This window comes from Scylla paramamosain, chromosome 10 (assembly GCF_035594125.1).
Source record: "Scylla paramamosain isolate STU-SP2022 chromosome 10, ASM3559412v1, whole genome shotgun sequence".
Taxonomy (NCBI): Eukaryota; Metazoa; Arthropoda; class Malacostraca; order Decapoda; family Portunidae; genus Scylla; species Scylla paramamosain.
Genome location: NC_087160.1, coordinates 5,620,383 through 5,648,274, shown reverse-complemented (window position 1 = coordinate 5,648,274; position 27,892 = coordinate 5,620,383). Strand labels below are relative to the sequence as shown.

The 27,892-nt window shown below is 39.1% G+C and overlaps 2 protein-coding genes across 7 annotated transcripts in view; both read left to right on the top strand.

Moving 5' to 3' along the window:
- Positions 1-2,524, top strand: part of LOC135104160 (uncharacterized) — a 47,526-nt gene extending 45,002 nt beyond the window's left edge. For both annotated transcript variants that reach the window (XM_064011237.1, XM_064011236.1), the window contains exon 5: positions 171-2,524. In XM_064011237.1, the coding sequence (XP_063867307.1) occupies positions 171-301 (131 nt within the window). In that variant the 3' untranslated portion in view covers positions 302-2,524. The remainder of the gene's footprint in view (positions 1-170) is intronic.
- On the top strand, positions 2,246-27,892 carry LOC135104159 (UDP-N-acetylglucosamine transporter-like). 5 transcript variants are annotated; one of them, XM_064011231.1, is made up of 9 exons: positions 2,246-2,376; positions 10,788-11,065; positions 11,564-11,718; positions 13,849-13,971; positions 16,852-17,152; positions 21,962-22,077; positions 23,270-23,526; positions 24,025-24,124; positions 26,361-27,892. In XM_064011231.1, the coding sequence occupies exons 1-8, from the start codon at positions 2,351-2,353 to the stop codon at positions 24,104-24,106; spliced, it is 1,338 nt and encodes a 445-aa protein (XP_063867301.1). In that variant the 5' UTR covers positions 2,246-2,350; the 3' UTR covers positions 24,107-24,124; positions 26,361-27,892. The 5 variants fall into 5 exon arrangements, with proteins under 5 accessions (XP_063867301.1, XP_063867304.1, XP_063867302.1 ...); XM_064011232.1 differs by lacking the exon at positions 2,246-2,376 and adding an exon at positions 7,234-7,392; XM_064011233.1 differs by lacking the exon at positions 2,246-2,376 and adding an exon at positions 7,434-7,922.

The window sequence follows — 27,892 nt, the reverse complement described above, 5'->3', positions numbered from 1 at the left end:
AGAAAGGGGGTTTCACGGAAAGCTGATTTGATTCTAAACTTCCCTGAGGCGGAGGAAGCAGAGATAGAGGAGAGAGAGAGAGAGAGAGAGAGAGAGAGAGAGAGAGAGAGAGAGAGAGAGAGAGAGAGAGAGAGAGAGAAGCGTTCTCACCACCCTTCTCTCCCCATCAGCTGTGACCATGGTGGGCCTGTGCGTGGCGCCAACCTTCCTGAAGAGCCCGGAGATCGAGGCGGAGGAGGAGGCGCACCTGCTCAAGCTTGGTCTGCCGCGGCGCAAGTGTTGGAACAAGAAGAGGACCTGATGGTCGCGGGGGTCAGCACGCCCTACCCGCCTGCCTCCCCAGCACGCCGCGCCCCTGCCCCCGCCTCAGCCGCAACACAACCTGCTCAAAATCACGATTCCAGTAACGGCTTTGGCCCCCGCTGGGTCCCGATGGGCCTGACTGACCTGACCTGCTGACGACACGAGGCTGACCACTGGGAGGCAGCACAGAAGGCACCAGCAGCCGCCCCTCCTCCACCTCCCCGCCGCCACCAGCCGCTCTCACCACCCGACGTCGCCACGGAATAGGAAGGCTTGGTGTCACTTGCTGCAATCGACTGACGGACCTGACGCCTGCATGGTGGTGACTGTATGACTCCCATCGTGCCTGACTGACTGGTGGTGACTATGTGACGTATGTTGCCATGAGGATCACGTGCTGGATTCGTGATCGCCACCTGTTACCCTCCCGAAGAGAACTTAGAGGTCACATAGTCCGATCTGTAGGTAAGACTGAGACCTCGCACACGCTACACACCTCATCCTCTTGCTCATCCTCTTGCTCATCAGTGGAAACCTTTGCGACCTGAGCGGGGCGCGAACCTCAGTCTGCCAAGTAACAGACCAATGAGTTAGAAAATAGTGTATGTGACTGGTTGATAATGAGTGATGAGTTGCCTGACTGACTGACTGGTGGTAAAATGAATGACTTACGTTGCGTGTGACTGACTGGTGGTGACTGAATGACCAGCTGACATACCTTGTGCCTGACTGATTGCAAGTGACTGAGTGACACACTGTGTTTGACTGGTGGTGACTGTGACTGAGGCGGCATATGACAGGTGATAAACCCCGGATTGAGCTGTGTGACGCCCTGCAGGTGACGTGAGTACAGGTGTGCCACGTCCTCCAGCAGAAGTAATGTGAGGTGTGCGAGCTAGCGGGTGGGCGTGACCAAGCTCGGAGATTGCCGGTGGAGGAGCAGGACGGGCGAGCCTCCATGAGCGGCGGGAGTGAGCCACGCACACAGGGACGCACCCGGAGGAAGAGGAGGAGGGTGTAGGAGGAAGGTGTTGTAAGTCTTGGAGATGACGCTGTGACACGCAGTGGAAGGACCAATGTGACGGAATGTTCAGGCCGTCGCTAGATCTGTCCCAGGTTAATACGTGGATAGTTACATTTCTAAACATCATGTCTGCCCACCAATTCGCCTCTGCCCGATGAAATTAACAATCTGGGCTCCCTTTCTCATCTCCTGTTACTGCTCCTGTCCTTCACAACGCGTTTGTTATGATTCCGTGAAGGATGTTTGGGACGACCAGCATTTCCGAGCCGCCGCGATCCTCCTCCTCCTCCTCCTCCTTCTCCTTCTCCTCCTCCGTTGCTTGGGTGCGGCGCAGGCACGCTGGTGACGAAAGTGTTGCCTCGGGGCATCGAGCATCCGAGACTGGTAACTCACTTCAAAATATTTTTCTCATTGCACACGAAATCAGGGGAATTATTCACGAAGTCACGCCTCACGCCATTTGCCAGCATAATGAATGATGGAAAGTGTTTACTGCCGTCGCCGAGTGTCTAAAACCTCCACTAGCCCCACTAACGCCTGGCACCCTGCTATTGTCCCGCCCGAGGCCCTGTGTTCATGAGTCGGTGTGTGCTTCACCCGCGTTAGCCTGACTTGCTGTGCGCTTTGCCGGCTGAGTGCTGGCTGCTCTCGAGGTGTCGGTTCAGCAAGGGGCTGCGGTGGTGCTGCCTCGCCACCTGGTGTCCGTGCTGAGTGCTGACGCCAGACGAGGCGTTGCTTGTCCTGGGCTATTTCAGGGTTGAGTCTGTTAAGTGAAGCTTCAGTGCTCGTTTAGGTCTGTCGGAGTAATTGTTTTGAAAGAGTTTTTCACTTCAGAGGCTACTATCACTATGTATCTTGCTTTATAAGTGTACAAAGTGTGTGTGTGTGTGTGTGTGTGTGTGTGTGTGTGTGTGTGTACTCACTCACCCTTCTGCGCTCCACACTTATCATTACGTATTGGAACAAGACTTCAGACCAGACGTCAAACGTTGCTGTGAATGCCTCAGTGAGGTACGAGAGAGCATGAAGACAGGATGCTTCTGCGAAAGGTGAGATTCTGTTTATCTTGTTGAATCAGCATATATTAGGGTATTTATATATTTTTAACTGTAAATGTTGCTTAGTTATAATATGTATGCTGCAACGCTACAAGTTTGGATTAAGATCTGAGTTACCTACCAATAAACATACCCATCTTGAGAGAGTTTGACTCCTTACTCATTTATCTACTCATGTGATCACGTAGTACCGATCTGTATAGTATTTCTTGCATGTGTAGACACTAGTTACTCAGAACAATATGGATAATCTAGAAAAGTTTCGGGATAATAGAACCGTGATACTCATTGATAAATTTAATACATGCAGAGTAGGCCAGAGAACAAAGCAGTCACCCACGCACATACAAACTTGTCAAGCAGTGCATTGGACCATATTCTGAAACAATTCTGCGCCGCACCTACACTACTTTCAAAAAGCTGTAGTTGAAGTGACAAGGGTTTTTAAGGTTGTTTTAATGGTTCTGGTGAGAGATTAACGGGATCTCTACATCATTAACTGGAAAAAAAAAACACTTCTGAGAACCCTGCTAATTATCTTTGTGGCCTTTGAAAATAGTCGTGGTGAGAGACCAAAGCGTTCTTGAATATGGGGCCTACACAGTGTAGGGACAGTGGCGTGACGACCCCGCCCACCCGCACACCACTTGCCGCTCCTTGCCCTGGAACACTGCCAGCACATTTCAGTGGTTCCTTTCCTCACCATTACAAAAACAGACCTACCTAGAGGTATGGTGGTAAACTTACAGATGTATACTCGTAAACACACACACACACACAGATGAATGTCGTTTGTATATGCCGTTCTCTGCATGCGCTCTGGCGTGTCTCCGAGGACCAACACGCCTGGGCCCAAGGAGGTTTGGTAAAGGTTACTATTAAACCTCCTTACCTGGGCCTCACCCACGATAATCCATTTCTTTTAACTACAATACGACACACAACACCTGAAAAAAAAAAAAAAATCATACGGCAGCGACGAGTTGGTCACAGTAAGCTAATATACGAGTAGTAATACTATTTAAGAATACTGTCGCGTGTTATTATTACCGAACCAACAAAGCCAAGGTCTGCATTCTTAAACTTGTTGCTTTTAACAGACTGACGGAGGTTGTTATTGCAGTTTCCAAGCGTGTTCTAATAAATCTTGTAATAGTTTAATAACGAGTCAAATCCATCAACGGAAGAAAATACTCACAAGGACCATTTCATTATCTCTGTAGCTGTTGTCGCCTCACGCACAGATGTTTGCTGACTTGTGGATTAGGCTGTAATGAAATCCTTGTGTGGGTCGCCAGCGGAGTTGACCTGTTGACATAGGAAGGGGTTGGAGTTGCAGCAAGCACTCCATGTGAAAAGACCACAGCTTATAACTATGTAGTGCGAACGTGTCCCGAGTATTGTCTCCTAATCTGACTCTCCAGAATTTATAGATTCGTTACTGCTAAGTTATGGTTGCTGTCGCAGCTATGATAATGACCCATATTGTGAAACGCCCTGCCCTGTCACCACAATTGTTTTCTAAGGCCACAGAGACGATTAGCCGGATTCTCCAGAGAGTTTCTCCAGTTTGTAATGTAGGAAGTTTTGTTAATATGTCACTAGAACCATAAAAAAAAAAAAATTCCTTAAGAATCCATGTCACTTTAATTAGAGCCTTTGGAAAGTAGTGGAGGTGCGTTGCAGAAATGTCTCAAAATAAGGCCTAATGTACTGTCACATCTAGCACATATGTCCAAAAGTAATTACTGTACAGGTGTCGCATGTGTCACTAGTACTGATACTCGCTCTTGATTGTGTAGGGGAGTTAGGTTCCACTTTTATCAAGAGAAGGGGCCTCTCCTATCCTTTATTCTCCTATGAGACACCAATACCATGTTATTTGTGAAATCCTGCAACTTAATCCGCCACCCTCTCCTCATAAGATGTTGCCAATGACACACAGACGCAAGTAATTAATTTTGAATGGGTCAGCATTGGTGATCTGATAAAATTTGGTGTAAGTCGTCGAGAGAGAGAGAGAGAGAGAGAGAGAGAGAGAGAGAGAGAGAGAGAGAGAGAGAGAGAGAGAGAGAGAGAGAGATCGTTTATTGATGTGTGAACATGCGTATGGGTTCTCACATGTGTGACCAAAGCGCCATTAGTTAAATTAATTTTATCTTTAAGCGGGTAGCAGCAGTGTACACATGTCCGTCATCACTGTACCTGCAGGCGACACGCGCGGCTGTGGGAGTACTTCGGAAGAGAAGAGAGGCATTGGATACAGGTACAGTAATGCTTTCCAAGGAAATGAGACTCTGCGATAACGACTACAGGAACGTCCTTTCGTTCGAATGCAGCACGGAAAAATGGCTGATGTATCAAGATCGGAGTATATTCATATCATCCACGCACCGTGTGATACAGATGCCAAGTGAAGGCATAGACAGAAAATACACGTGAATGCAAGTGAATTTCAAACAGCAACAAAACTTTAAGTCTTATGTAGATTGTTTGATTTAAATGCACGGCTTTACAGCGACTACAGTGCTATAGAAAGTAATTTTTAATGGATGAGAAAAGTGTGATATATATGGTACCACTATTTGTGAAGGAGAATTAGATGTGTGGAGGAGGATTCCCATACAGCGGCTCCCGGATTGACGACTCTGACCTAAAGTTATGAATGAGTACAAGAATGTGAACTGTTGTTATGTGAAGAACTCCCCAGTGATGTTTTAGTAAAGACTGAAATGGATGCAGGAAGATTACTTGATGTTAGGATAAGACTTTTAAAGTCTTGTGGCTTGTTTCACCAGCTGGGAGGTTATTAGGTGAGGCAAGGATAATAACCCGTTTCAGATGTAAAGTGTGACAGGAATAGCTCCTTATTGGTTCAAGTAATGCTGGCGAATGTGGATGAGATTCAGATGCGAAGTGAATTTTTTATCGCAGTTTATTTCAGGATTATGCGCACCTCATCCCGCCCTGCCTCTCCTTCCCCAGCATACCTCAGTGCAAGCCTCAAGGGATCATCAAAAGGCAATCACCGCTATGTAAGAGACTTTCAGACCTGTAGTTTATCGTATACCACCACACTTTATGTAGGCCTGAAATGGTGTGGAGGTTATATGATTATTCGGCGAGGTCAGAATAGTCATAATATTGCGGCCTGTCTGCGGTGTCCTTATGACCTCACCTGGCGAGTGACAACCACCTGCTGCCTTTATCTTCCCAGTACTAACTGAAAGGTTTTATGTTACGAGTAGTTTTGCATTTCTCCCACACTCGGTCCTGCTCAGCGGCCTCTTCATCCTTATCCTGCCATTCTCATTATTGCGACTGACTGTATTTTAATCTTTACACTCCCCTTCACCGACAAGCTGTTGTGAAACAATCTACATTACTCCGTTTCTGTCTTCCTTTTCTTTCATGCCATATCAGGAAATGATTACCAAATCTATTCGGGAACAATTACAAACCTATTCTATCAATCTTCATTTATTCATTTTACGGAAGGATGCTTTTATTGCAGATTTCTCAGGTAAAAATTTTGATAAGAAAAAAAGTAGAAAGCCAGAAAAAAAGATGAATAAGAACTCTGGTGAGCAACCTCGTAATATATCCGCTGATCAACCACAAGTGTGCTTTACTTTAAAGGCCGGCCACCTTCAGCTGCACAGCTGTAGAATGCGAGGGGAAGTAAAGGAGGTTGTTCATGTCATTATCCATAACCCTCCCGGAGAGAGTTGAGAGTTCATGCAGTGTGTTCTAAGGATAAGACAGATCTCTCTCCATCCACGCATCATTTACTCTTGCTCACTAGGGGAAGTAAGTGCTCGCTCATCATTGCGCACCTCTGCGACGCGAACCTCAACACATACCAAGTGAAAGATGAAGGTATTACCACTGGACACACAAGGTGTGTGTGTGTAGTTGAGAAGCCCCATATGACCGTAATAGTTCCTGTCACGGTAATGTCAATATAGATTTTGTTTAAATTAAAATTAAAATGTTAGTTTCTTGAATCGCTGCCGTCACCACTTTATTCCATTGCATCTGTTAAGGAGGCCCTCTTGCTCACTAAGTCTTGTTATCTTGCGCCAGAGATCTCTGCCTTCCTTGTCTTCCTGGATGTGATATGAACACATTTTACTCAAGAATTTATCTCGACAAAATAAGTTCTCTTCCATTTACACGAATCACAGAAACCCGTATACTGAAGACTGACTTACCTAAATTAAAGAAGCTATTATTGCTCAAATTGGTTCCATGAATATATAAATTTAAAAAGAAATAATGGAAATGTAGTATTAGTGACAAGAGCTTTGATTCATCTTTGTTATGATTCATCCCTTCGTCATCACCTCTTTTCATAATACTCACGCCTTGTTGAATAAGGATTACATTAAAAATATACTAATTTATTAAAGATACTGTGACTTCTGACGAGTGGTATTAAGAGCTAGTGCCTCCTACGAACCGACTGCTTTTTCCTGCTCTTTCTCTCTGACTTGTTGTCCTCCACATTCATTGGGGTTGGGGGGGGGGGATGTAGGAGACGTGGTTATGTATGCCTGTAGCTAAATGATACACTTGAACCATTGAGTTTAGTGTAGTTACAAAATAATTGTTTGATGTGATGGGTGCACGACAGGTGAACCAATCTAATCCAGCACACCGGTTACCTGAGTACACATCCTTCAGTCCCTGCCAAACATGATCCAATTTATGACGTAACAGTGACGTCATGAATGCGATATCAACCTATCAATTATATTGATATGTTGAGGTTCACCTGGACGAATAATAAATTACAAACGTCCCACAGCAACTGACATTCACTGATAGCTGGGGGCATAATGTTGCGGGGGAGGAGTTGAGAGGAGTACGGGACTGAAGACTGGCCAGCCATAGCATAAGGGGGAACGTTTGTCTGCTATGGTGAGGGTGTGGGTGAAGCCCCGTGGTGGCGAGGTGGTGCCGTGAGCTGCCGTCCCCATCACCTGTTTCATCATGGTGGTGTAGGTCAGTGTGTGCTGTGTGATAGGGGAAATTGCCATGCCCAGGGGCAGGGGAAGGAGGCTCGGCTTACAGGTTTTAACTGGGGTTGTATTGATGGGGTAACCAGGGAAACGTTGGGGTTTTATCGATAGTAACTACGGCAGTGTTACATCTTCGCCCACCATACATTTTATAGCCAGGTCAGGTGTTATGATAACAACAGAAGGAGGATGTGGAATCATTAGCCACTAATGATCAGGAGGCGCCCCCCAGAACACTGTTTTGGTGGCTGTTTTGTTTGCGTTCTCTTCACCTGATCAAAAAACATGTATTTTCACTTGTAAAAACGTTGATACAGTGATGATGCACACAGCTATTGCTAAGATTTTAATTTTAAATAAAGAAGCTTTTGAAAGGTACACACACAAAAAAAGCCTCAAAACGATATTTTAAACAAAAAGCTCGGCCTAGCTTTAAAAGGAAATGGGCATTGCAAATGGAAAAAATAACATCCCTTTCTCAACTACTTGTGACCTGCGGTGATCAGAAAACAGGTATGATGAGTATTTATCATTGATTGCTTGGTGTTAGAAGATAAACATTAGTGAGGAATTATAGAAATAATTTTTGCCAACTAAATTCGAAGTAATTTTTTTTTCTTGTTCAATGATCAATGGTCAATGAGATCAGCAGTGAAATTAAAGAACTGAATGAATATAAACCTAATCTAAACATGACCTTCAGATGAAAATACCAATGTTATTTCAGTATTACCCCATCAGTGCATTTGGTAATTCTTTATAATAGATCTGATCCCCCCCCCATGCCTCAAATCCCTCAAACAAGCTTGGGGACCTGGTGGGAAAGTGAAATTTTAGAGTGGGGGAAGCCAAATTACACCAAATTTGGACATTCATGAAAAATTAAGGTGCCATATTTTGAAAACTGGTGAAATTTTTATCCTAACCAAATTTTAACATAACCTTCACCCCCTATGAACTTTGACTTTGCCCCCTGGACACCTTCTTAAGAAAACTAACCCAATCAGAACTTAACTATCCTAACCTAAATGGTGGGCAGGGGCCTTTGCCCCCTTTGGACTCCTCATTAAGAACACTAACCTAAAATAACCAGAAGTGCAAAGCCACCCCTGGATCACCCTTAAGGATACTAACCTATCCTAATTTTACCTAACCTATCCTTACCTAGCTGGGAGGCTTCTTCCCCCTGGATCCCCCTTAAGGACACTAACCTAACATAGTTTTACCTAAACTAACAGAATGGCATCTTCTCCCCTGGACCACCTTAAGGACACTAACCTAACCTGGCTTAATTGTATTATCATATACCTTAATAAGAAGTGGAAGAGGTTGACCTCTTCCACATTCTCAAAGGGTATTGGTGCCACCAATTGTTCAGTACAAGAGTGATTTCAACAAAACACTGTGGAATATTATGAAATATGTACTCAAGTCTTCTTGCTTATGGAACTGGTCAATAAAATCCTGCTACTTAAATCTGTGTCCACTGCACTTGGCTGGTATTGTGATGCTAAGTACCCTTGTGGGTAGCCAGCTGACTGCTGCAGCTGCCATGTATACACATAGTGATTGGCTTAAAATAATTGACATATTAGCTGAAAGTAAATGACATTCTCATTGTCATTAAAAGACTTATTATAAAGAATAACTGTGCATTTATGCACATATTTAAGCAGAGTGTATTTTTACTATGAGGAATAGTGGGATGAAGGTGCATTTTATTACTATGACTTATTTACTTCATTCTTATAAACATTTTGGGTTCCTGGCATCATATATGCAATATCATCACTGTTGTGAGAGATGATGATGACAGACTTGAATAACTGAGGCCACTTTCCCTTGCCATTGCAGGATAGTATTGTGGTGATTTTGCTTGAACCAAGTGATAATGGTGTGTGGTGAGTAAGAAGACAGGGATGGGGATGTTGATACATCTGCTTCTGCAGCAATAATGAACTAATGATGTACAGAATGATTAAGTGCCATATGATGTTGTGCAGCCAAAATACTCACGACAGTTGATGTGACAAGTAGCGGCAACTCCCATGGCAATTACTGTGGGTATTTATGTTGCAGCTAGTGCTGAAATGCTAATTGCGGATCATTATTTTACAAATTTTTCTAAGATATGGATAAAATAATGTATTTTATCCTGATTTATAAAATGCTTAATTTGTATTTATTGATGGAATTTCACTAAATTATCTGAAAATATTGGAAAATGCATTAAATAAAAGTCTTTATATGATATTGATTTACAGATTTCTTCACAGTTTCTGAATATTTTTAAGGAATGTAACTTGTAAATCATGGTATACATATCTGTTCTTATCTGATTGGGAATCCTACACTGGCTAACATGCCAGCCTAATAACAAAAGCCAAAACACTGCTTAACCAGTGTTTAACCAGTGTTATATATATATATATATATATATATATATATATATATATATATATATATATATATATATATATATATATATATATATATATATATATATATATATATATATATATATATATATATATATATATATATATATATATATATATATATATATATATATTTTACATGGTTAAGCAGTGTTTTGATTTTTGTTATTAGGCTGGCATGCTAGCCAGTGTGGGATTCCCAGTCATATAAGAACAGATATGTATACCATGATTTACAAGTTGCATTCCATAAAAATATTCAGAAACTGTGACAAAGTCTGTAAATCAAGATCATATAAAGGCTTTTATTTGATGAGTTTTTGCAACATTATCAAGTAATTTAGTGAAATTTCATCAATGAATATAAATTAAGCATTTATAAATCAGGATAAAATACATTATTTTATCCATATCTTAGAAAAATTTGTAAAATAAGGATGCATAATTAGCATTTCAGCACTAGCTGCAACATAAACACCCACAGTAATTGCCATATATATATATATATATATATATATATATATATATATATATATATATATATATATATATATATATATATATATATATATATATATATATATATATATATAGGGTATGATAATCAGCTGAGTAATGCAAAATGATAAAAAAAAAAGTTATCAGTACATACATATAATGAATAACCAAACCTTGTTTTGCAAAAACTTTATTTTATATAATACATTTTGCAGCACTTCAATGGGGTATGTAGAAGACTAGATTAATGTTGGTAACCTCAGCCCTGCCACAGCATGGAATGATGCCTATATCTATGTTGTTCTGCTTGTAGTTTGTTGAGCTGTTCATTGAGGCAAGGTTTATTGTAGTGAAGAGTCCAGAACAACTTTATGAAATTTGATTTCAGAGTATACTGTTTCCTTACACATGCATCCTTGTTGAGCTACTTTTGCAATTTCAGAAGAGTGTCAGATGAGAGTTTAGGGATGAGTGAAGTGGACAGCAGGAGAGGGCCAGGCATGGAGGTGCCTGGTGAGAAACGCTGGCTTCGGAACCACCTGCTGTCCCTCAAGACGCTAAGTTTGGTGGTGTTGTCAGTACAAACATCCACCATGGTGTTGCTTTTGCGATACAGTCGCACTACTTCCACACACCAGCCCTACATCATCACCACAGCTGTCCTCATGTCTGAACTGCTTAAACTTGCCCTCTCTTTGTGCTTCTTACATCTGGACTCAGGTAGGTACAGCATGGCAAGCACTAAAGTGAGTGGTGGAGGGTGCAGTACAAGTTTCATGTATTAGTTAGTGGCTTACAGAACTAGATCATTGTTGTCAAGTGCATGAAAGGAATGTGAAATTCAATTTTATTTAATTATGTTATAAATATTTCATCTCAAGATCTGCCACCACACAGTTGTCCTTCTTTTATCACTTCTTCAAATTTATTTCATCTAAAGATCCAGAAATTGTTTTCACCTAATTCACCTTAATGGCTCTCCCTCATTTGTCATAACCTTAGTTTCATAGCTTGTCTAACAGGTTAATTCTTGTGGGCACTCTTCCTCAGTAAAGACTGTTGTTTCCAACTTAAAGATCAACCATTGAGTGTAAATAGAATAACAGATTTATAGATGATCAGTATTTTTATATAAAGAACATCATATAAATGTTATGTAATCCTTCAAAGAATCACCAGTAGGATGAGGTAATTAATTTTGCCTTTGATACTTTATAGGTAAAATCATGAGAGTGACTCTGAAGCGTTTGTATGAAGATGTGCTGCTAAATGCATGGGAGACACTTAAGCTGGCCATCCCAGCCTTCCTGTATGTGGTGCAGAACAACCTGCTGTTCATTGCCCTCTCCAATCTTGATGCAGCTACTTACCAGGTCAGTGAAGAATGTTCTGAAGTCTGTATGAGGGATTGATTTATTACACCATAATGATGGCATTTTGACCAGTATTCAGAAATGCTTTGCCCTCTCACCATGACCATTTTGCAAGGGCACAGAGTTGATTAGCCAGGTTCTCATGAGTGTTTCTCCTTTTCATAATATAGAAGTCTGTTATTCTGTCATTAGAATTATAGAAACACCCTTAAAGATCCATGTAACCTCAACTACAGTCTTTTGAATGTGATAGAGGTTTTCCGCAGAAGTGTTTTAGAATAAAGTCTTATGTATGACTGATTTTGATGTGGGAATACCTTAAATTTTCACTTCCTGTAACCATAACTACTGGAATCATGTTCTGTGTGAGGATGAAAGGCTAAAGAGTTGCTGAATTTCAGTTATGCTTCCCAGCTGTAGTCTTTATGCATTTTTACATTATTTTCACACCTCTTTCAGTATGATGAGGAAACCAAATGGTGATATAAGTGACTGATCCCCAGTCAGCCTTAATCAATTACTGTGTACCTAATTTGTTGGCAGCATTGTCCAATTCACTTTTGGCATCACATACTTTGGTGGTAGTGATGTGGATGGCCATTTTGCAACTGATACAGACTTGATTTTACTTTTTTTTTTTTTTTTATATATGTAAGTAGGGCATCAGCCAAGGGCAACAAAAAGTTAGAGAAAAAAAGGCTCACTTGAGTGCCAGTCCCAAAAGTGAGGTCAAAAAGAATAATAAAAAACTGGAATGTTTCTCATTTCCACTCCTTTTGATGTAGGAGTGGGAATATAGATAAATGCCAGGATTTACTGTCTGGAGGGAGACTGCCTGAAGAGTTTGCTGTGCCATTTATTCATTTAAGACTTATAATACCTGTTGAATCATAATGATGCAATTAATGGTAAAAAAAAAAAATCTTATTAGTTTTCCTATAGAAAGCAGATTTTGATCTTGTTGAACCTTCTGGAGCTCATATTGAAGAGTGAGAAAATTAGTTACTCATACTGTAATATTTTTTGATAAATTTTCCAGAACTTTTATTCACCATCCATGATACCAAAATAATACATAAGTACATATGACATTATTTATGAAAGCATATGTTTAGAAATCAAATAAGCAATCCTATACAGACAGTGAAAAAAAATGGTGCACTGTGGGCATTTCATATTTCACTGTTTTGGGTGGCACTGTCTAGACTCACTGGTTTGGTCTCAGTTTGTCTTAAGCTGTTGTGTTGTCAGGTTGTACACAGTGTTTCTGTGTTTTATGAATTGAGATTTTATTTATTTAGTTATTTTTCATTTTCAACAAATACAGCAATACCATTAACAGACCAACACTGATTCAGTCAAGCTGTACATGATCACCAGGATAAGATATTTTTTTTACCCCAGGGAACTAAAAATTTAAAAGAAATTATGCCATTAATTTTTTGTTTTAATTGTTATTATTCAGCCTATTAGATTAACATCCTTATGTGTGGTGGAAAAGATAGGTTTTGGAGCAATAGTTTGATCAAATTGTTCCATATGAGTGTAGGAATAAAATGACTATTGCAAAGTGTCATATTGGCCTTTTTCCTGAACCCTTTGGTACATTAAATGATTCTCAGCTTCTTATGAAAGTTGAGTCATTGCTTGAGTAGATTTGAGAAGATAGTGCAAGGCTTTGCATCATGTGATATATAGGAAGAGATGTGACAGGCATGACAGGATGATACACTTGTTACTAATTGCAACTCAGGGTTATGCATATTATGCTTGTGGGTTTGATTGCATATGTGTGTGTGTGTGTGTGTGTGTGTGTGTGTGTGTGTGTGTGTGTGTGTGTGTGTGTGTGTGTGTGTGTGTGTGTGTATGTGTGTGCCTTGCCTCAGCTGCCTCCAGTTATTGAGGTGCTAGTATAGTGTATAGATTGACAGATAAAAAAAAATGATTTTGTTGTAAAAGAGGTTAAATTACTTTGTGTTACATGCTTGATTATCAAGAAGATTTTGTCTAAGATATAAAGGTTTTCATTTGCAGATTTATCCTGCATTTTATTGTTTTAATAATTTTATTTTATTTTATTTATTTTTTTATCTATAAAGCTCAGACCGATGATTTGATTCTTGCCCTCAGGTGACTTACCAGCTCAAGATCCTTACCACAGCAATTTTTTCTTGGGTAATGCTTGGGAAGCGCCTTGCTCCCATCCACTGGCTGTCCCTTTGTCTGCTGATGTTGGGGGTCTCTCTTGTCCAGGTAGAGAGTGTGTGTGTGTGTGTGTGTGTGTGTGTGTATAAACATTTTGGAGAGCTTGGTTGATATGCATTATTAATTGATGTCCTTGTTTAGTCTTTGATCTGTGCTGTTGCTCTGTATGTCTTATGCCATGAGAGCTTTTTCTATGTATCTGTTATTTTTTATTTTATTTTATTTTTTTTTGTGATTTTGCCCTTATTTTTGTAGGCTTTATTCTCCATTTGCCTGTCTGTCATGAACACCTTTTTTTAATGATTTATGCATGCCAGAGAAAAGTGATTAAGTGAATTTTTTAATTTTTTTATTTGTGAATGGAGTCTCTCTCTCTCTCTCTCTCTCTCTCTCTCTCTCTCTCTCTCTCTCTCTCTCTCTCTCTCTCTCTCTCTCTCTCTCTCTCTCTCTCTCTCTCTCTCTCTCTCTCTCTCTCTCTCTCTCTCTCTCTCTCTCTCTCTCTCTGCCTTAATTAAATGGGTGTCTGGTACAGAATCAGTAGTTCTTTCATAGCAAATCAAGGAGGGATAAAACCAAGCAAGGCAGACATTTCTCAACAAAACTGTCCCTGAAGATAAAGATATCAAAAAGATTACAACATACCTTATAGTTTCACTGGATGTTTAGTTGAATTGTCATATTTTTTTTTCGTATATTGCATGAATGAATACCAAGATTGACTATGTTGATTGAAATGATACTGAAAATTACCAAACATTTTTAGTCCAAATGAATAATAAAAACTTTTTGCATCCTATATCATATTTTTTTATATTTTTTATTATGTAGGAAGGACTCTGGCCAAGGGCAACAAAAATCCAATAAAAAAAAATGCCCACTGAAATGCCAGTCCCATAAAAGGGTCAAAGCAGTGGTCAAAAATTGATGAATAAGTGTCTTGAAACCTCCCTCTTGAAGGAATTCAAGTCATAGGAAGGTGGAAATACAGAAGCAGGCAGGGAGTTCCAGAGTTTACCAGAGAAAGGGATGAATGATTGAGAGTACTGGTTAACTCTTGCATTAGAGAGGTGGACAGAATAGAGGTGAGAGAAAGAAGAAAGTCTTGTGCAACAAGACCGCGGGAGGAGGGGAGGCATGCAGTTAGCAAGATCAGAAGAGCAGTTAGCATGAAAATAGCGATAGAAGACAGCTAGAGATGCAACATTGCGTTGGTGAGAGAGAGAGACTGAAGACAGTCAGTTAGAGGAGAGTAGTTGATGAGAAGAAAAGCTTTTGATTCCACCTTGTCTAGAAGAGCAGTATGAGTGGAAGCCCCCCAGACTTGTGAAGCATACTCCATACATGGACGGATAAGGCCCTTGTACAGAGTTAGCAACTGGGGGGTGAGAAAAACTGGCGGAGACATCTCAGAATGCCTAACTTCATAGAAGCTGTTTTAGCTAGAGATGAGATGTGAAGTTTCCAGTTCAGATTATAAGTAAAGGACAGACCATGAATGTTCAGTGTAGAAGAGGGGGACAGTTGAGTGTCATTGAAGAAGAGGGGATAGTTGTCTGGAAGGTTGTGTCGAGTTGATAGATGGAGGAATTGAGTTTTTGAGGCATTGAACAATACCAAGTTTGCTCTGCCCCAATCAGAAATTTTAGAAAGATCAGAAGTCAAGCATTCTGTGGCTTCCCTGTGTGAAATGTTTACCTCCTGAAGGGTTGGACGTCTATGAAAAGACGTGGAAAAGTGCAGGGTGGCATCATCAGCGTAGGAGTGGATAGGACAAGAAGTTTGGTTTAGAAGATCATTAATGAATAATAAGAAGAGAGTGGGTGACAGGACAGAACCCTGAGAAACACCACTGTTAATAGATTTAGGAGAAGAACAGTGACCGTCTACCACAGCAGCAATAGAATGGTCAGAAAGGAAACTTGAGATGAAGTTACAGAGAGGAGAGAAGCTGTAGGAGGGTAGTTTGGAAATCAAAGCTTTGTGCCAGACTCTATCAAAAGCTTTTGATATGTCCAAGGCAACAGCAAAAGTTTCACCAAAATCTCTAAAAGAGGATGACCAAGACTCAGTAAGGAAAGCCAGAAGATCACCAGTAGAGCGGCCTTGACGGAACCCATACTGGCGATCAGATAGAAGGTTGTGAAGTGAGAGATGTTTAAGAATCTTCCTGTTGAGGATAGATTCAAAAACATTAGATAGGCAGGAAATTAAAGCAATAGGATGGTAGTTTGAGGGATTAGAATGATCACCCTTTTTAGGAACAGGTTGAATGAAAAGAATGAAAGGTAGATGTTGACAGACAGAGCTGAAGGAGTTTGACTAGGCCAGGTGCAAGCATGGAGGCACAGTTTCGGAGAAGAATAGGAGGGACCCCATCCGGTCCATAAGCCTTCCGAGGGTTTAAGCCAGCGAGGGCATGGAAAACATTATTGTGAAGAATTTTAATAGGTGGCATGAAGTAGTCAGAGGGTGGAGGAGAGGGAGGAACAAGCCCAGAATCGTCCAAGGTAGAGATTTTAGCAAAGGTTTGAGCGAAGAGTTCAGCTATAGAAATAGATGTGATAGCAGTGGTGCCATCTGGTTGAAACAGAGGAGGGAAAGAAGAAGCAAAGTTATTGGAGATGTTTTTGGCTAGATGCCAGAAGTCATGAGGGGAGTTAGATCTTGAAAGGTTTTGACACTTTCTGTTAATGAAGGAGTTTTTGGCTAGTTGGAGAACAGATTTGGCATGGTTCCAGGCAGAAATATAAAGTGCATGAGATTCTGGTGATGGAAGGCTTAAGTACCTTTTGTGGGCCACCTCTCTATCATGTATAGCACGAGAACAAGCTGTGTTAAATGGATTGATGTATAAATGGATAAATGGATTAAATGGATTGATGTAAGAAAAAGCTGTCTCTGTTTCATAGGTTTGTCTCTATTTTATAGGTTGATGGAGGAAATGCCAACAGAAGCACCTCAAAGATATTACCTGAAGTGGAGGCCATGGAGGGAGCTGATCCCAGTTTGTTGGGTGGAGCTGAAGGAGGGGAAGCTGGTGAAGGAGGAGGGGAAGTACACCCTCCTGATGCTCACAATGCAGCTCACCCAAACACTGAGGTGCGGCGTCTCTTGGGCATCCTGGCAGTGTTTGTGTCCTGCATCTCCAGCGGGTTCTCTGGAGTGTACTTTGAGCGCCTTGTCAAGAAAGGGAAGCAGACGTCCCTCATCATCAGAAATATCCAGCTGGGTGAGTCCATGGGTGTCCTCTCAGTGGCTTGTTTTGTGTAGCATTGGTGGTGGTATTCAGTAAAAATCAAATTTGCTTGTATTTTTAATTTGTTTTTCAGTTTGTATCTTAAGTGGACTTTTCACTACCACTTGAAGGCATCTACGTTCTAGTGATACAGTATTTTGTTATAATAGAAAACTGCCTCAACAAGCTGCACTGTTGCTGGTAAAATGGTCATGTACTGCCACCACTTCCTTGTTTGACTTATCTGTGTTAGTGACATGGTCTCAGATAATGCTTAAATCTTGTGTAGAATATGAATGTTTTGTATGCCAGTTAGCTGAACCTTCTGAATTCCAACAAACATTCATTTACCAAAAAAAAAAAAAAAAGAAAAAGTTATAACTATGCATTGTTAAGCTGAGGATAAAGGCAAACCAGCTTACTAAGTTTTGCTCTTGGGGAAAGTCTTGGTTGGGTAGGATGGGTTGGCCTAGACTTTTTGCCACAAAAAATATAGCCATTTAGTAATGAACAAATATTATATTGAATTTTTTTTTGGCTGCCAACACAGTATACTGCTGGCTTTCTTGTGGTGCTGCAGAATATCACGTGGCTTGTCAGTGTTTGGTCTGCTGTCAGAGGGGAGGTTGTTCCTTCTTGTCTTCTGATCAATTTCTTATTGTTTCTATGGATTGCTCAAAGGAGGCATTACAATAATATCGGAAAGGAGTGTGCAACACACACACACACACACACACACACACACACACACACACACTCGCTCATGGTGGAACAAGATATGTTATGAAGACCCTGGAATACCTAGGTGGTAAATAGGGAGGGGAGAATCAGTACTGTGAGTATAGTTATCCCGTCTCTAGGAAAGTTTGGTTTGGTTTACATTTTGGATAAAGATGGTGGAAGGCGGCACCTCAAAAGGTTCATTTGAAGGTTTTACTTGAGAAGAAAGAGAACTAAATTATAGACTGCAGTGTAGAAAAATTTTGCATATTTAAGAAATGAAGGAAAACTTATTGGAGGGAATAAAGACATTAGAGGCATATCAGAAGGAGACTGGTAAGGAGTTGGGGACTATTACAGCAAGGTTGATTAAGATGGAAGATAAGAATTAGAAGTTAAAAGTGGAAAACAACTGTTTAAAGAAACAGATAAAGGAAAAAGTAGAAACTGTTCAGAAAGGAAATGAGGAAATGAAGGCAAGTGTAAAGGATGTAGAAATGAGACAAAATGAATCACTAAAAGAAATAATAGAACAACAAGAAAATGAGAAACAAAACCTGAGACAGAAAGTGGTAAATGTTATTAAAGAAGAGAAAAAAATAGTGAGAGACACTAGAAAAATATAATCAGATAATTGTATTTGGTTTAAAGAAAGAGAAAATAGTGAGCAGAATTCAAAGAGAGGAAAAGGAAAGGAACCTGTTGAATAAGTTACTGAAAAAAGTGATGGGTGAAGACAGTCAGGTAGTAAAGCAAGTGGAAGAGTTCCATGAGACCCATAAGAATAAGGTTTGCAACACAGGTACAAGCAGAAGAAGTAATTAATGGGTCTTGGAGGTTGTCTGGAGATGAAGAATATAAGAATGTATGGATAAAAAGGGATATGGATGAGATTGAGAGGTTGAAGCAAAAGGAGCTGGTAAATGAGGCTAAACAAAAAACAAACAATGGACGGAGGAGAAGTTTTTCTGGAGAGTAAGAGATATGAGAATAAAGAAATGGTACATCAAACAGTAAGTAAAGTATGTTACACTAATGTTAATGGATTAATGTCAACAAAGATGGAATTAAATGAGTTATTAAATAGAACTGCACCAGATGTTGATGTATTATGTGAGACAAAATGGAAAAATGAATGGAGAACTCCTGACATTGGTGATGATAAATATGATTTATGGATGAAAAATAGAAATGACAAGGGAGGAGGGGGAGTGATCATTATGGCTGAAAAGAGTGTTAAATCGGAGAGGGTAATAAAAAGGGAAAACAAATCTGAAATTCTACAAGTAATGATTAAAAGTGGAAATGGAAGGATAATGAATTATGTAGGAGTGTATGTGCCACCTATGACCAATGCATGGCAAAAAGAAGAACACGAAGAGATGTTGGTAGATGTGTTAAAAGTCTTGAAAAGATAGTGATGGAAAGTAGTGATATAGTTATTGTTCGTGATTTTAATTGTAAGAAGATAAATTGGGAAACATTGACAACTACTGGAAGTGAAAACTCATGGAGTAATAGACTGTTAAACTGGGTGGTGGAGAACTTACTGACTCATTGGATAGATTGTGATACAAGATTTAGTGGAAGAGATAAACCATCAAGACTTGATTTAGTGTTTACCAAGGACATGGAAATTATTGAAACCATACACTATGCTAGTCCTCTTGGTAAGAGTGATCATGTGTTGATGGAATTCAAATTGAAAAATGAAAATAATCATAGATTAAAATTATAAGGTGAAAAGATTTAAATATAGTAAAGCTGATTTTGAAAACAGAAGAAAATACTTTATTGCCGTGGACTGGAAAGACTTTGAAGACACAGAAGATGTTTTGGAAAAATGGGATGAATTTATAAGGATATATATATTTATGCTGTGGAGAAATTTGTACCTAGAGGAGGAGTAAGATGTAGAAAGGGTAAGGAATGATTCAATACAAAATGCAAAAAGGCTAGAAGTTTTAAGCTAAATGCTTGGAATTGATGGAAGAAGAGGAAAGCTGAGAGCAGATGGGAGAAATATATTGATGCTAGAAATAAGTACGTTGAGATAATAAGAATGGAGAGAAGAAACTATGAAAGATATGATAGATAAGTGTATAAATGAACCTAAACTGTTCTTTAGACATATTAATGGGAAGATGAAGAAGAAAGAAGATGTATCAAGATTGAAGGTTGAAGGAAAAATCTATGAGGATCCACAGGACATGGCAGAGGTTATGAACTATAGTTTCAGATTGGTATTTACTGTGGAAGGGGAGTTTGATGCTGGAAAGGATAAGTTGGTGAGGAATATATTAAGTACAGTCCCAGTCAGTTATGAGAAAATATTTAAAATGATGGAAGAACTTGATGTAAATAAAGCAAGTGGTCCAGATGGAGTATCAAACTGAATATTGAAGGAATGTAGAGAACAACTGGATGATAAAATTCAGTCTAGTGGTGATATCACTATCACAGGGAAGAGTACCAAAAGATTGGAAGAGAGCAAATATTACATCAATATTCAAAGGAGAAAATAAGGAAAACCCACTAAATTATAGACCAGTGTCCTTGACTAGTGTTGTAGGAAAACTATGTGAAAGAATAATAAAGGAAAGATGGATGGAACATTTGGAAAGAGATAAAGTTTTGGTAAATTGTCAATTTGGATTTAGGAGGGGAAGATCATCCTCCATGAACTTATTGTCCTTTTATTCAAGGGTAGTGTGATATTGTGCAGGAGAGAGACGGATTGGTGGATGGTGTCTACTTAGGCTTGAAGAAAGTGTTTGACAAAGTACCACACCAGAGATTGCTATGGAAGATAAAAAATTATGGAAAAATTGGAGGAAGACTGCTGGAGTGATGGAGGATTATCTGGATGATAGAGAGATGAGAACTGTAATACAAGACCAGAATTCATCTTTGCTGAAAGTAACTAGTGATGACCCACAGGGGTCAGTGTTGGGACCAATAATATTTGTGATATACATGAACGATGTAAATGAAGAAATAGATAGTTATGTGAATTTATTGTGGATGATGCTAAGGTGATGAGAAGGGTAGAAAATGTAAATGACTGTATGGTACTGCAAGATGATTTAAATAAGATAAAATAGATGGAGCAAATCTTGGCAAATAGGATTCAGTTTAAGTAAATGTAAAGTGATGAAATTTGGTAAGAGTAAGAAAAAAATACAATATAATTATGAGATGGATGGTGTGAAGTTAAAGAAGTCAAAAGAGGAAGTGAATTTGGGAGTAACAGTTACTGGAAATTTGACTCCAGACAGACACATTGATAAAATTACTGGAGAGATGATGAATTTGTTAAAAAAAGATAAAGAATGGCATCCTCATATTTGGATAAAGAAATGATAAAAAAAAGTTGTTGATTTTCATAAGACCAAGGTTGGAATATGCAACAATGATGTGGTCACCTCATACAGAGGGGAATATTGTAAAATTAGAAAGATTACAAATAACAGTCACTAAGATGATTCTAGAATTGAGCAAGTCAACCTATGAAGAGAGATTAAAAATGTTGGAAATTGCTAGCCTTGACAATAGGGGATAATGAGAGGAGATTTAATAAACATTATAGAGTACAAATAGTAGTCACTAAGATGATTCTGGAATTGAGCAAGTCAACCTATGAAGAGAGATTAAAAATTTTGGAAATTCATAGCCTTGACAAGAGGAGAGAGAGAGAGAGAGAGAGAGAGAGAGAGAGAGAGAGAGAGAGAGAGAGAGGAGATTTAATAAACATTTTAGAATGATAAATGGTATGAAAAATGTAAACAAAAAATGTATAAAGTTAGATACACAGAGTACAAGGGGAATCAGTAAGAAGCCAAAGAAAGTTAACTGTAGAAGAGACATAAAAAAGTGTAATTTTCTTCATAGTAGTGTGAACAAATGGAATGAACTCTGTGAAAATGTTGTCAATGCTGTAACTGTCCATGTTTTTTAAGACTCTATGAGATTACCCCCCTCCCATAAACCACAACTAGGTAAATACACACACACACACACACACACACACATGCATGGTTATAAGTACATAATATTTATAGCATCCATATTATCTTATTTCAGGGGTGTTTTCCATTGCATTTGCTGTGATGGCTGTGAGTGGTGACAGCAGAGCAATCAGGGAGAATGGCTTCTTTCAGGGCTACTCTCTTGCTACCTGGCTGGTGGTGCTAATACAGGTAGGTGTATTGTTGCTGTCAAATACTTGTAGCAGTACTAAAGTGCAAACACATTCTCTCTCTCTCTCTCTCTCTCTCTCTCTCTCTCTCTCTCTCTCTCTCTCTCTCTCTCTCTCTCTCTCTCTCTCTCTCTCTCTCTCTCTCTCTCTCTCTCTCTCTCTCTCTCTCTCTCTCTCTCTCTCTCTCTCTCTTTTGTGCTTATTTACTTGTGTAGCTGCAAGCAGAGAAATGATATGATTTTACAAAGGAAATGCTTATTCTTCAAATTTAAGAACATAAAAACTGTTTTTGTAATATTAGAAAGAAGTCACAAGGATTTGTCCCTTGCCACTTCTTTCTAATATCACAAAACAGTTTTATGTTCTTAAATTTGAAGAATAAGCATTTCCTTTGTAAAATGTCCTTCCCCAGAAAACTTCATGTGTTTCAGTAATTGTAAAGTATATAAGATTTTTAAGCTGCCTTTCTGGATGCTACCACTTAAGTGCAGCTGAAATAAATAAGTTGTATGATGATAAAGTTATGTGTAGATTCATACAGTAAATATCAGTACTCTTTAAAAATGCTTATGGTATGAAAGTATTATATTGTTTTGAGTTTTGCCTTGAATAGTTCAACAGAGGTGTGTCTTCTCTGACCTGCATGCCAACACTACCACCCAGGTTTAGATTGGGTTTTAATGTTCTTATGAAACTGGTCAGATTAGAAATAAATTGAAATCATGTAATAGCTTCTAAGCTTTTAGTGGGAAACAGAAGGGCCATCATCATTGAGCACTGTATGTAGATCATTTGTGGAGCTTATCTAGATTTCTCTATCAGGGGCCTATTTTTTTTTCTCTCTCTCTCTCTCTCTCTCTCTCTCTCTCTCTCTCTCTCTCTCTCTCTCTCTCTCTCTCTCTCTCTCTCTCTCTCTCTCTCTCTCTCTCTCTCTCTCTCTCTCTCTCTCTCTCTCTCTCTCTCTCTCTCTCTCTCTCTCTCTCTCTCTCTCTCTCTCTCTCTCTCTCTCTCTCTCTCTCTCTCCACCAGGCTGGCAATCTCAATATGTGGTTCATTGTGTGTATGTTAAAATGAGATTGGGGACATGAAATTTGTGTGGGTTAGTTGGTATTTGGTAGAATAAAATTAGCGTAGTTTATTGTTTCTTATAAATGTAAATAGTGTAGGTGTTCTCAAGTCCTCTTGCATTCCAGGCTTTTGGTGGACTGATGGTATCAGTTACAATGAAGTATGCTGACAACATCCTGAAGGGCTTTGCCACCTCCCTATCCATTGTGATGTCCAGCTTGGTATCCTGGCTGGCACTGGGGGATGCTGCACCTACCATACAGTTTGTCATTGGCGCCTCAATTGTGATATCCTCGACTTTCCTGTATGGTGTAACACCACAGAGGGAGAGCGAGATAAGAGAGAGCACTCACCATGCACCCTCTGCCAGCCCACATAAGGTGTAAGACATGGCTTATTTGGGTAGCTTGCTGTGATACTGCCTTGTTGTAACCCAGTGGTGGCTGAGTACACTTGGTAAAAATCAGACAAGACCCTAGTTTTTGTTTTGTTTATGCAAATAAGGCTGATAACTCTCTGTCTTCTTGGTTATTCTAGAAGCTGGAATATTAATAATTCAAAGTAACCCATAGTGCATATGAAATTTGCATGTAGTTATAAGCAAGGATTTTGCTTCCTCTTATGGCTGTTGGTACTATATTTCCTAAAAAAAATTCAAGTTAGATGTGCATCATCAGGAAGCTGAAATTCTTGTACTGAAAACCCCACCTATATAGATTATTGCATGTCATCATTCCACCTGTAGTGATTTTTTAAAATTTATTCATTCATTTTTTTTTTTTTTATCTTACTTTAGTTGCTATTTTTTCTTGTGGCATAGTGTTATGTGTACATATCTGGTCCCTTATTGTAAGAGTCCACGCACTTACCACACACATAGAAGGACAAGACTGTTGGCCTTGCACTCCTGCAGGACCACACACACACACACACACTCACATACAAGAAGACAGGATGACTAACGTTCCACTCCAAAGAAGGTATTGTATAGAGATGATTTGGTAATAATTGTTTAGATTAAGGGTGAGGCAGGAGTTGAGCTCAAAAGATGAGAGAGAGAGAGAGAGAGAGAGAGAGAGAGAGAGAGAGAGAGAGAGAGAGAGAGGCATCTAGGGCCTGAGGATTATAAGTGCATAAAACAAAGATCATCAGTTCACATGAGTCATGTCACTGTAATATTAAAATTCATAATCATGTGTGATTTGCAGGAGAGGTGTGAATCCCAAAGATATTTAGTGGGATTAGAAATAGATAAAGAATATTGATATTTTAATGTGCAATTAGAAAAGGGAAGTTGGAGACATAGACAAGAACAGATTGACTTAAATGACATGTTTTTATATATGTTGATGAATGTTCATGAGATGTGTAGGAGATGGTGCAAATGATAGTGTTGTAGTGAATTAGAAGTAGATGGAGGAAGTTAATGGAACCATTGTCCTCATTGAATCTTGCTATTATCCAAAGGACACTTTTATATGGTCTGTGTTAAGAGTGTAATGCTATAAGTTAGTGAATCCTGGGAAGTGAAGAATGGCAATGTTTGCAGGCTTAAATGGATGGAGATGAGGATGATCAAATCCATGTCTGTTGCATTACTGAACAACAGACCTGAAGTCAATGTCAATGATGTCACATCTCCATAATATTAATTAATTTTTGTACTTGTTTTACTTTTGTACTGGTGGATCATGTCTAATTTGTTGTTTTTTCTTTGTTTACTTACATATCTTTATTGTTTTTGCTTTACTTTGTCTTATATCTTTGATAATGTTTGTTTGTATTTCTAGGTGTTGCTCATCAGGTAGTAGGATTTTACTAATTTCTCTTAGCTAGTTATGGTGTTTCCTTTTTAAATTTGAGATCTTTTCTGATATCTTTGTGTGTATGATGAAGTGTTAGAGTGCTTCTTTATCACTGATGCAAATTTTGCCTTGTATATTGCCATCCATGTGTTTGCTCCTAGCATTTAGATAATTGGATCTCTGTATGGCTTTACTATACTTTTGGCTGCAAATTTAAAATTAGTCTGTCATTGACATATACATATCTGGGTCATTTGAACAAGAATTAAGGAAAAAGCAGTGTAGTAATTAAAGAGAAGTATTGCGGCAGTGATAGTGAGGTGAGGTTTGTGTACATTGCAAAATAATACTCAAACCTCTTTTTTTTCAATGTTGGAAAGCAGGGTAAGAGCACAAGAAATGGGAAAAAGAGTGCTATACTACCATTTCTAAAAAAAAAAAAAAAAAAGAGTCCAGGAAGGCAGTCAGTTTAGCAGTGATGTCTGATGCTCCTCTCTTGAAGTGGTTCAAGTCATAGAAAAAACAGAAACAGGCAGAGTTGTAGAGTTATCCGTGAAAAGGATGCAAGAGTGAAGATACTTGTTAACTTTTGTGTTAGTGAGATGGGGAGCATAGAAATGATAGCAAATATAAAGTCTTGTGTAGCTGGGTTTGCAGGAGAGGGGTAAAAGACATTTAGTTATCATATTCATGGAAATAATGGTGGAACATAAAAAAAAAGATGCAGCGTTGTGGTGAAGTGTGAGAACTTGGAAGACAGTAATCACAGGAAGGGAATTAAAGAGGCAAAAAGGTTTTTGGGTCTATGCTGTTTTATTAAGGTGGTGTGGATGAGAACTGGACAAATTTGAAAATCATTAGTTCATGACAAGTCACCTTGGAATGGTTATGTGCCTGATTGTGATGATACATTTTGAAACAAACACTGCAATGTGATACACATAATTTAACTAATCACCTATGCTGATATAAATTGTATTGAAATATAGCTCTTTAGATTTCTACTCAGGGAGAGTTGATTAAAAATTTTTTGTTCTTATACATGAGAATTCATGGTGCTTTCAGATTACAGTTAATTTTTGGTGTGAGAGTACAAATAAATATTATTTGATTATGGTGGTTGAATAATATTTAGCTTATATAAAGTAATGAAAAATGATAATCAATTTTAAGGAAATACTTAGAGGTCGAAGGTGAGATGGCTAGTACTGGATTGATCTACATAAATACTGAACAAATCTTTTACCTTAACAAACAATGCTCACTTTTCCATTGATCCTAATATGATTTATGATTTACTTATCATATTATATTTAGATTAGATAATATGTTAAGGTGATAAATATCTGATTGATTTAGATTTTTTTTACTTTTAATGAAAATATTTTACTTACTAGTAATCTCTCCACAGATTGCCAAGGAAAAAAAACTTACGTGAGATAGTTTGAATGGAGCAGCAGGAGTGACCAGAATGGGGAGATGTTTCCCTTCACCACAAGCCCTGTCAGGTGCTGTATCCTGTGGCCTAACATCCCCTTTTTTGGGGGTTGTACTTCACCTGTCAGTCTTGCTGGATACTGTCTCCCTCACGTGAGTCCTGCTCAGGATTGTGCCCTACAGCTGTGAATCCTAGTCAGTGTTCTTTCCTGCACCCATGAATCCTGTTTAATACTTCTGCAGCTACACTTTGCAGATAGTGTCAGCTGTGGGTTCCAGCAGCTGCTAGCCCAGCTGAGTATTCTGGGCTAAATATGTGATAAGGACATAGAATCCCCTCATATGGTTTTATTGGTTTGATAAACACATATGAAAGACCTCTTTCAATGTTTTCTCTTGATTTTAACAATGTTGTGTTCTGATATGGTACGGTCTCACACACACACACACACACACACACACACACACACACACACACACACACACACACACACACACACACACACACACACACACACACACACACACACACACACACACACACACACACACACACACACACACACATGGGATCTGGTTGTGGCTTATGACTGTATCAAGATATACTTTTGCCAAATATATACAATTCTTATTGTACATCCTAGGGATGTGTTTACAGAGGTTTGAAGGATGGACACTGGTAAATACCAAAATTTGTGTGCACTCAGGTGAAATATTAAAAAGTTTGCCGCATGATGGATGTGGGAAGGGGAAAAGTAGAATCTGTATTATTGTGATGTGCTGGACTTGTAGTAGCACTACACAATTGTTTTTAGATTACAATTGATTTTAATATAATATTTTAGATATTTAATGGTCTTATAATTATAAAGTATACCCATACACCATGTATAGGTTTATGTCCATCATCTTGAGGGCAAGTTCCATTAGTAGATAGAATGAAAGTCCTTTGTGTTGAAGTGTTTGCCTTGTTGTCACACAGAGTCTGCAACATCTTATTCTGCTTTATTGGTTACTGTGAATGCTTTGAAATTTGGTCACAAGTTCAAGAAACTCATAATCTTTAATTGTATAATTTGGTGTGAAGTATGTCACAGACCACTGTTAGTATGTGTTTTTTACATGTGTCACATTGTATGATTAGTATTCCTATACGATTTCCGACACCTGTAACCTAGAATTCTGGCAGTGTAGCTTTCTTTGTTAAGTTATATTTAAGACTATGATCAGTTAACTTTCATATAATGAAGTATAAAAACTTTTGTTCAAACATGCAGTGCCACAGTGGTGTGCAGTGTGTTTGTGGAGGCTGTCCACCTGTGTGTATCATTGTTCCTTGTATGTATAAAGTGACTCATAATTTTCAGTTTTTGTTCTTAGGATGCAAATTTTGCCTCAGACACACACACACACACACACACACACACACACACACACACACACACACACACACACACACACACACACACACACACACACACACACACACACACACACACACACACA